The 10,673-nt window shown below is 38.3% G+C and overlaps 1 protein-coding gene across 1 annotated transcript; it reads right to left on the reverse strand.

Moving 5' to 3' along the window:
• Positions 1 to 1,310: 1,310 nt before the first annotated feature.
• On the reverse strand, positions 1,311 to 10,464 carry lhx1.L (LIM homeobox 1 L homeolog). The gene is given in 5 exon segments (NM_001090659.1): positions 1,311 to 1,767; positions 4,624 to 4,789; positions 7,404 to 7,678; positions 8,033 to 8,259; positions 10,223 to 10,464. Coding segments are annotated over 5 exon segments (1,212 nt in total). The 5' UTR covers positions 10,393 to 10,464; the 3' UTR covers positions 1,311 to 1,393.
• Between the last annotated feature and the right edge of the window lie 209 nt (positions 10,465 to 10,673).

Below are 10,673 nucleotides of genomic sequence, written 5' to 3' on the forward strand. Positions count from 1 at the left end.
GGAAAAAATATTATTCTTTTACAAAACTGAAAGGAAAAGAAAAAAAATAATGAAATACAATTTATCTAAATATCAGAATTTTCTATTTTATTAAAAATTCACAAATTTATCAACATGTTTTTCCTTTCATACAGTGAATGGTCTAATATGCACTGGAGGTCACACAAGCTTAGTATTTATTAGAACAATAAAAGACGTATGACAAATTTATATAAAGGGGGAAAAAAGCAGCTCTGGGCTGCATATTTAATCATAAAATTTAAATATTTTGGATTTTATTTCTTTACAGACACAAAAATAAAACCTGTTTGGGTCTATGTAAATCTTTAACAAATCAATGAATGTTCGACAGGACTAAAAAGTATAGCAAATATTTGCTGTGTAACACACTTGGAACAATCTCTATGGTATCCAGTGCTAATGCACTTTAGAGTATTTTTGTGCTATTATAGTTATATTTGGCACCTCATATTTTTTTTCTTCAGTTTTTCACTGCCTTCTGTAAACAACACTTTTACAAACTAGCACATTGTACCAAAAACAGCCTTGCCCAATCTGTCCAGTTACACCCACAGAAAACCAAACTGAGAAGAAGAATGGATCATTTGGTTAATTGCTCAAAAATCTGTTGCCTATTTTTTTTTTTTGAACAAAGGGTTTCTAAAACAGGATTATTACTAAAACATTAGGCTCCTGAATTTGACGTTAGACGTAAACAGTTGACTGCTTATAGTTCCATAGTCATTTTATTTCATTGTTAGTGAAGGTAGAATCTATATTTTGTTTCAAGTCAGTCTCCTTCCAGGTCTTCCAACAGACCTTCATCATGAGGATTTTTTTGTGAGTGAAGGTAGAATAGTTGATGCTGAGGGGTTTACATTGTTGTATTCTGTTATTTTGGCAAATGTTGTGTCACACCTGATTATTCAGGTGTGTGTCTGAAGCTAAAACAGTCTGGCTACAGTACATTTCTCCAAGGAAGAGAAAGCTCAACATTCTAGGCAATCCTTGATAAGGTATTTTATTTCTACGGAGTTCTTCAAGATTATCACTTGCACTTGGTTGTACTGTGTGTACAATGAAAGCAGATTAATATTGTGTCCTGTGCACCACCTAACAGGCTATTATTTTCCATCCCCTAGCATGACAAGACTCTACTGTACAGCGTCACCAGTTTGATTTTTCTGTCATCTTAGAAAATATTTTTCTTTGAATCCATATTATGCCATCTTGCAAATTATTTTTTCCATCCAAAACTGTACACATCTTTAGGACAGAATAGAATTGTATTTATCAGTTCTGTACACCATGTTATTTTCATAGGAAACCTTTACATGGTAGCCCATTGTACCCAGTCCTTTCTGATTTTTTTTCTGTTTTTGTCCAGCTTAGGCTACCACACTGCCGTTTCGTTCATTTCTGGTGGGTGTGACAAATGGTTGCCATAACCTCCATTGACTGATAGAGAAGAAAAGGGGGGACTTTGTCCAAACACTTCTGCAGACATAGAGTGCATGGAACCTGGTAGATTGGGCTCTGGGCTTGGAGAGTCTCCTGGTGGGTGGGACATTATGTCAGTAAACCTCTGAGCGTCACTAGATGGGTGGTGTCCGGGGATCGGGTGATCCATTGCACCAAGGGGAGTTCCTGCGGGCACAGAGGAAGGTACAAATGGCAAATCTACAGGAGTCTGAGCTTGAGACGATGGGGGTCCTTGTGGGAAAAAGTCATAGTTGCTGCCAGGGCCATAATATTCACTCTGATAATCTGCAAAGACAATGAATCATACTGGTGAGATGATGTTACAAGTTTCTACAGTAAAGTATATTCTCAATCGGTTTCTTATAATCCAGAAAATAAAATGTTATTACTGAACAAATTATCTAACCTACAGCCTTCTAAGGGTATATTTTAGGAGACTGGCTATTGAAATGGAAGCAGAATAAAGAACACATAGTAGAAGGTATTTACCTTGCCATTTAAGCCTAAACTGTCCAAAAACTGTAGTTCTCCATTAATGCAAAAATTGACCATTGCTAAAGCTTACAGAATAAAGCATATTCAGCAACCCAATGACATATTTAAGCACAAAATTAAGCTCCCAGCACATTGCAGATACTGTGTAAGTCACTGTAGCTTTTTTCTTGCAATTAGATTTCATGTTTACTAAAGTACAAATCACCAATGTAGCTGTGTAACATGAATGCTTAATTTCGCATCACACATCTGAAAAAGATGCATATATGAAATACAATGGAAAAACGACTGTAGCATGCAGAGGAAAAGCCCATCTCAAATGTACAACTGATTAAATACACCCCAATTTTCGGAGTGGATCGAAAAGAGAGCAATATGAGTACATTTAGAAAGCCTAGCATTATATTATATGTTCTACAGTTACAAAATAAAAATGCAGGATTTTTTTGGTTTTACAGCAGAAAAGGTCTAAAATCACTTCCAGCTCATGTCTCTCCTTAAAAAGGGTGCATCGGCCCTCATAAATCAGTGCTTTGGAAGGCTTTAGGTGGAATGTTATGTTTACTGTTAGAAATGCAGCTGTACTGCCACAGGGAAACCTAGTGTTCCATATCTACCAAAGGCCCAGTTACATATTAACCGGAACTTCTAGCATGGGAAAACAAGGGCGTATAGGTACTGTGCTTTCTTGGTATGTGGAGACCAACTTAGGCTGGATGCCTGGATAATATAGTGAATATGGAAATATAAAATGATCCTTGGAACATAATAACTCAGATTAAAATCACTGAGATTTTAACTAATCAATCAAGGACAAACCTGTGAAAGCCCAGCCATTCTTACATGTAAACAAACACAATTCTATCTGATAATTCAACTGTTATATTAAAGCTCATTTTGCCTGTTTATTGCTCAGTATATTTGGACTTGCCATTTTTGAGAATAATGGTTTATAAATATCTATGGGGAGGTTACCAGATTTGCGAAGCTTTGCACCTAGAGGCAAGAGAGAAAGGCTCGATGTTTTGCTATGTCACACAAGCACAAAACAGCAGTTCTGACCAATGTACCAAAGCATCCGCTGCTGTCACTGCTAGTTATGAGCAAATTCAGCCAAAAACCTGTGCAAGTTTGCAAGGCTCATTCATGTTGATGCAATACCTATTGAAAATTATTTTTATTTAGTGGTGGTTGATTTTTTAAAAATATTTATTTGGATATTTTAGCCAGAATTTATAAACATTAATCAATTAATAATCATTTTAAATGAATTGGCCTAATTGGGAATATTCAGTATTCTCACATCTACTATGTGATTCCCTAATAGCACAAATATTATAAATATTATAAAGTTTTTTTCTTGTTTTTGTTGGTTTAATCAGCAGTTCAACTGTTATTATTATCACATTACATTTTTACCAGTTTTTTTTATTAAATAATTTATGCAATTAAAGGGGATCTGAAAGCAATATTTTATAAAACCCCTTGTAGGTCTCGGCTTTGTAACCTTGAACAATGTAGCAGAAATCAGTTCTCTGATATTTAGTAGGCTTCTGCTACATTGTTTAAAAAGTCTGACACAGTAGTGTAGAGAAAATAAACACACGGGCTGATTGCTTTCAGCAGCGTTTTCATTTTAAAATGAATGCAAAACAATTTGATATTTGAATGAATGTATACTGAAAAGACTTAGCATTATGTTTTCTTTATAATTCAAAAAAAGAGTTTTTGGATGGAAATTCCTTTTATCTGTCAATGTATTTGTGTTAATAGCAAATTAAGAGAAAGCCCTTTTGTAAATACACTGAATTGTGAGTGAATGTGTATGGGATCAATCAATCAGGACTTTTTCATTTGAGGTAGTCAGCTGTCCTTTTCTGACTGTAACTGCTGTTTGCTCCCAGCTACAAGGGTTAATCCTTAGGGATCCTGAGATGGAGCAATGGGGATGCAAAATCAGTGCAGGGCAATTTTACATCAACAATGGAGAAAGGGGAAATAAGCCTGTCAGCCATAAATTATAATAAAAAAAATCCTGTGTAGTAGTACTGAAAAAAATGTTGTTAAGGTTATTTCAGGTATGAGATCTGTTATCCAGAATGCTCGGGACCTGGGGGTTTCCAGATATGAGGTATTTCCGTAATTTGGATAAAAAAAATCATGTAAACATTTAATAATCCCAATAGGCTGGTTTTGCTTAATTATATCTTAGTTTGGATCAAGTACAATTTACTGTTTTATTATTATAGTGAAAAAGGAAAACATTTTTTAAAAAAATTGGATTATTTGACTATAATGAAGTCTATGGGAGACTGCCTTTCCGTAATTCGGAGCTTTTTGGACAGAGGGCTTCCTGATCACGGATCCCATACCTATTTTTTTGTAATAATTGACTGGGCCCACTGCTTATACCTACTTATAATTATATAAACGGTGTACCATCAAACTGGCTAAAATACCGGTGCCTGGCAGGATTATTTGCACTCCGGATTTAGCAACACTCCAGATCTTGGTTTCTAATCCAGGATCCTTTATATTCTGGGTGACTGGAGATCTGCACCCCTTCCCCAATTATAAATATGCATATTAAATAAAACAGAGGCATCGGGTTACGGCAGGTGGCAGCAGCCGAGTGTTTCCATTTACCTCCATAGAAGGCGAAGGGCCCATTGGGGATGAGTTCTCCCGGCTCTAATCTGTCCACCAGTGGTCTCATCCTTCGGGGGCTGCGGAAGAAGGCGTGTCTCCGGGCTCCCAGAGCGCTCAGCTGTTTCATTCTTCTCTCTTTGGATCGTCGGTTCTGGAACCAGACCTGCAAAAGGAAGGGAACTTTGAGAAGTCTGCGGCACTTGCGCAATATTGCACAACCGACTCACTGAACAATTGAGACCCACGACGCTGCCCTCTATGATTCTATGACTATTTTATTGCAAAAGTGGTCTTATTAATTATTTTTATTATTGTTATTATTATCTGCTGAGGGTAATATGTGGCATATTGCTCGAAGGATGCTGAAATGAGCTTGGGTACAATGTAAATGCAAAGGAATCCCCACTACACCTGAGTGTTTGCACCCCATATTGTTATTAGCACCGTGCTATTACTTATGTTTCCAAATATTAGCTGGCACCAACACTATAATATATTGGATTTAGTTCCATGCGTAGTAAATAGAAATCCACCAAAGTGCGCACAAAATTACTCTGTGGGTTTTTCTATATTTTTTGTACTCAAGTATAAATCTGCAGTTTTTGATATAAAGAATACATTTTTACAATTTGCTTTCCGTTGTTTCTATTTTGTTTTCTCCGATCTGCCCAATCATTCGTTATACCGAATATACGGCAATAGGAAGGAATTAAAAAGTGTCTAACCTTGCGCGATGCTGGTATTTATGGAATGGAAAATAGATTGCGCTATCTTTATAATTCCAAATGTTAACTAAACGCAAACCTCTTTTTTTTTGCATGTCTTCGCAATGAATTATTTTGCTAAGTTTAAAAAACGGTTCCTGCAAAGTTGCAGATTCCATACTAGTAAACTCATCCTCGTTGTAACTGAACCTTCAATGGAGTAACTAAATGTATTTCGTTTCAGTAGGAAATCATGTTTTTAACCGTTAATGCTAATATTTTGAAATGGCTGCATAATGTCTATTTAAATTGTATCGATATTAATTTTCAAACTTCCAAATACTGAAGGCGACCTCTTCCTAAAAGGCGAAATGCAAAGCTGAGCGACGTATGAAATACGCATAGAAGGACTGAAATAAGTGTTAGAATTTCAGGCGAATGGCTACAAGCCCTAACTGCTCTGCAAAAAAAACATTGTATATTACGTCATAGCAAAAAAATATGACGCAAAGTTACATTGAGAAAAAAGAGTACTTGTAAAAAAATGAATTGGACACAGTGGGTAAGTAGAATATGTTAAACGAATACATGGCCCATAGAATCACCTACTAACTTTAATTTAAACTGCAAGAAAAGGACTGCTCTCCTCAACACCAAGGGGGTATGACCGATCTAAACCTTGGATTTTTTATTTCCAGTAAAAACAAATGTGCAAATATGAATTATTCTCTATACAAACATAAACAAAACATATTTTATAGTGCAGACAGTTGGGCTAGAGGCCCTTTCAGTTAATACTGAATGAAACATTTAGAGGCTTCACTCTTGCTTGTCTTTCTAGCTTTGGGTCAAAAATGATTGAGTTAATTCTTATTACCCTGACAAGATTACTCCTAATTACCCTCACACTAAGGCTGTTCCAATCTAACCTCGTTTTAATGATCTTTTAACCCTCCATTACCCCCAGCTCTGCGGGTTTATAAACCTTTTAATAATCCCACCTCATTGTCATTCTTATATTTCCATTAACCCCTCACATTTATGGTTATTAATTTCTAGTCCATTTGCAAGATGATACCCCTGTTCAATCCTGTAAGAACATTAAATGAAGACATAGGAGGGGATTGTGAAGGCAAATTTGTGCTGTATTTCGTCTCTTAGAATAATGATTACTTTTCACTGGTGTACAAACCGCTGGGAACTTTCGCAGGCAGCTGATCTCTGTCACTACCCTGTACCATAGTCTGCAGGGAAGCCTGGGCCGATATTAATTAATCACCAATGTGTCTGTGCATCTGTCTGTGCTTGTATGTATCTGTCTAGTCTATCTGCCCACCTGCCTTTACCACGGTTTCTCAGCATGTTAGCATGTGTGCTGAAGTCCTCCAGTGCAAATATACTTCCAAAGGTGGTGTATCCCATACATGCATTTACAGATTAAACCATACTATAATTACTGTTGTATTGGTAAAAGCAAACTTGGTGTAAGATGCCTGTCAATTTTTGCCAGGTCGAAATAAACTACACTGATATCATCTATCTATCTATCTATCGATCGATCGATCGATCGATCGATCGATTGATCTAGCTAGCTATAGATAATCTCTATGTATCCATCAGAATCAATTTTCGAACCGCAGCGTGCGGGCATAATAAAAGTGCACTCCTGTTATTTGTGACATTTGAAAATGGGAATCGACGTTTGGTGCCATAGACTTTATCAGGATCCTCAGCTTTTTTTATGGTGAAAAAATACTAAGTTCTACATTATATAAGGTGTATAATTGAATACCTCAAGTCTCCTTTGCAGCCAGTTAGCAATTTCTGTAGTAAACCTATCAGTTTGTTTCACGTACTATAAATAAGGTAGGAGCAATCATGAGCAGGGTGTTTGGGGTCAGGCATAGGCCCTGGAAATAAATAACTTCCAGGCTGCAGGTATCTAGGTTCCCAATGGCTAAGCTTCCATGGGGGTTACTGAGCTATAGGAAAGCAGCGGTTTTCCTGACTGTAAGGCTACTCATCTATGAACTAAACATTAACCCTCTTGGCAGGTGTCCGAGTGATCTGTACCTGGATTACTCGCATGTTGAGACCAGTCTCCTGTGCCAGCTGCTCCCTTATGTGTCGGGTCGGTTTTGGTGTAGCTGCAAATGCTGCTTTCAGCGTCTCCAACTGTTTGGCTTTGATAGTGGTCCTAGGTCCCCTTCTTTTCGCCCCAAGGTTTTGGTCGTCGTTTTCATTAATCCCAGCCTCCTTATCAGAGACATTGGCACTTTCAGAGTCTTTAGCGTCATCTTGCAACGGGTCTTGAGATTCAGGAGATAAACTGGGGTCACTGCCTGTTACTGTTCCAACAAGGAAGAGAAAGACAACCACGTCAAAAAATGTCCACTGGCTACTGTAATAAAACCCGAGCGCTACCGGGAAAAGTTACATTAAATAAACTGTCATTCAAATGACGTCCTACAACTATGGCGAAACGTCACAGTTAATAACGTCATTTCGTCTTTTGATCCAGTATATTTTGTTATAAATTCTTGCCCTCTTCACCCTATGAACCCTCTCACCCTCTAACTCCCCTGACAATGCTCTTGACAAGAGGAGCTAAAGAAATAATTACCAATTACAAAAATCATTAGCAATCAAAGTGCTGCGTGGCCTGCTCTGAGGTCTCGGTGATGAGGCAGCTTGGGCTTTACCTGAGATAAAGCTGTTTTCTTTGGCAGCGTTGTTGTTGTTTAAGTAATCTTCTTTGCAGACGAACTTGTTCTCATCGATTATATAAAGTTCCTCTCCAGTGGAGAGCTGTTTGTTACACATCATGCAGGTGAAACAGTTCAAGTGGAACACTTTGCTCCTTGCCCTCCTGACTAGGTCACTGGGGGAGATCCCCTGGGCACAGCCCGCACACTTGGTACCAAAGCGCCTGCAGAGAGAAAGATAGAGGAGAGAGTCACTGGTAAGTTCAGCACTGCATCCACAGCACCCCCAGTTCAACCACCAGGCGAGCATTTCTACTTAGGGGGAATAGTATATAATAATTTTTATGCACAGATTAATTTTATCATGTTGTTTTTTTTCAAGCTCTGTTATCCTATAGCTTTTCATTGTAAGAACTTTTCTACGCTGGCTACATCTCTTGCTGAATCTCTGTATACAAAACCTTGCTTCGCAACGCTGCAGAGTTTGTGGTCTCTATTATAATAACAATAAAAAAAAGACATGTCTGAGTAGACATACTAAACTAAAATGTGTATATTTCCCCATATCTATATATGAACAGTAATATATATGAATGGTAAACAAATAATAACATGAATTTTTATTATAGGCATCTCTAGCACCCTGCCCTGTGTCTGGTACCCATCCCTTTCCGCCTGCATAAATCTGCTCCGACAGACGAAAGTCAGCTCATTGTGTACAATGATTTTGCTTACGGGACAAGCTAATAAAATAAATATTGTAATGATTTTTCTAGACAAAAAAAAAAAATAATTTTGGGGTCGTGTGGGGCCCCAGAGAGGATGATGCTTGCTGTTATATTTACCGGCGGATGCCTGTGTGTACAATGGGGATGTTGATTCTAGTCTGTCTGCGGTTTCCACCTCAAAGAAGCGTCCCATTCAAATCCAGTTATCACTCATTTACTAAAATGCACAAACATTGCCTACTCGGAGCAGACCGGCCAGGCCAAGCAATGATTCACTTGCAGGTTAATTTCAAAGTGTCGCTTCCTATCCAAATAACTTCCAGAATACACAAACGGTTGCACGCCAGATGCCAGACAAATACACGTGTTTGTGCTTAACAAATATTTATATATTTGTTTGTGTATTTAACTAAAAGCTGGTGAGTGCTCTTACTCTAGTCCAGCCACAAAAATGGAGTTACCCTGGTGCTTTCCAGGCCCAGAAACAGTCAAAGCAGTGTAGGAAATTAGGCGTATTACCGGGGTTTGTAGTATACATTTATGCGTATTTCTCTTTTTAGCTCATAAACGCTTCCGAATATGATGAGATTGAGGGATCCCATATTCCCAGATAATGAATGGCACATTATGATTTCCCAAGGCCACGTCCATTTGAAGGGATAAAAACAGATCAGCTCTTTATCTAAGCAAAAAACGCCGCTTTCATCCATCAAATTATCATTTTAACCCGTCGCTTGACCTCCAAAAAGACCGCCTCAGAAATACATGGGAGACCCTATAATTAGCAGGGTATTTGGATGGGAAAGAAGTGGCCTAATAAATACATTGCCTTGTGCATCTGCTGCAAAAATGATCGGCCATCCCATCTCCAAGGACTCTTTATCGCCACTTTGTCATCACTAAAATATTCAGGCGTTCAGGCCTGGCAGGAGACTTCAGGCACATTACAGGGATTTGTAGCCCTCATAATTAAACGTTTCGGCAGTGTGTGTGTCTGCTTGAAGTAACATGCAATCCATATTGTTGTGAAATAGTGTGTAAGAAAATAAATATTTGTAAGCAATAGGATAATCTGCTTTCAAATGAAATGCGTTGTATATTAAATAACTACTGTATGTATATATATATATATATATATATATATATATATATATATATATATATAGTTATACAGGTTCCAACTATACACACACACACACACACATACTTTTGTGCGTTCATTTATTTGTACACCTATGCGTCTGTTTAGCTTTTATATTGTATTAAATATATCCACTGAAGCATACATTAGTAGCAATGGTAATACCATTTATTGAATGGGGCTAACACTGCCTAATTTGGGTCCTGCTATCCCAGAGCTGTTATATTTAGGGTAGGTTAAATTGAATGAATGTATTAAATGACTTTGTGTACCTGTGCCCAGACCCTGGCATGTTGTGGCCCTGGCTGAAGCACTCACCTGAAGAAGTCGTTTTTACAGTAGAGCTTGCCCTCCCTGGAGAAGCATTTCTCGGTCAGGTTGCACTTACACTCACAGCACTGCACGCATTTCACATGCCAAGCCCTGTCCAGCACATTCAACAAGAAACGGTCCAGAATGGGCCTTTCGCATCCAGCACAGTGAACCATTGCCTTTGGTTATTTGGGATTTTGGAGGAATGGGCGGATTAGGAGAATAGAAGGCAGACACTGTGGTCTAGAAAGACAAGAAGACGGAGCTGATGGAGATCCCCAAGCCAGGGTAGCAGGAGGTAGGAGAGGACAGAGATGTGAGGGCCGATCAGTTGAGGTAGCGCAGTCGCTGCTGAAAGTGCATCTATTTACCTAGAGATATATTACAAGCCAATGGGATTTCGATTGCCCGACATCACGTCCAGTGCTACGGACAGGCTCCTCGCAAGCACAACTCG

This window comes from Xenopus laevis, chromosome 2L, assembly GCF_017654675.1.
Source record: "Xenopus laevis strain J_2021 chromosome 2L, Xenopus_laevis_v10.1, whole genome shotgun sequence".
Lineage (NCBI taxonomy): Eukaryota > Metazoa > Chordata > Amphibia > Anura > Pipidae > Xenopus > Xenopus laevis.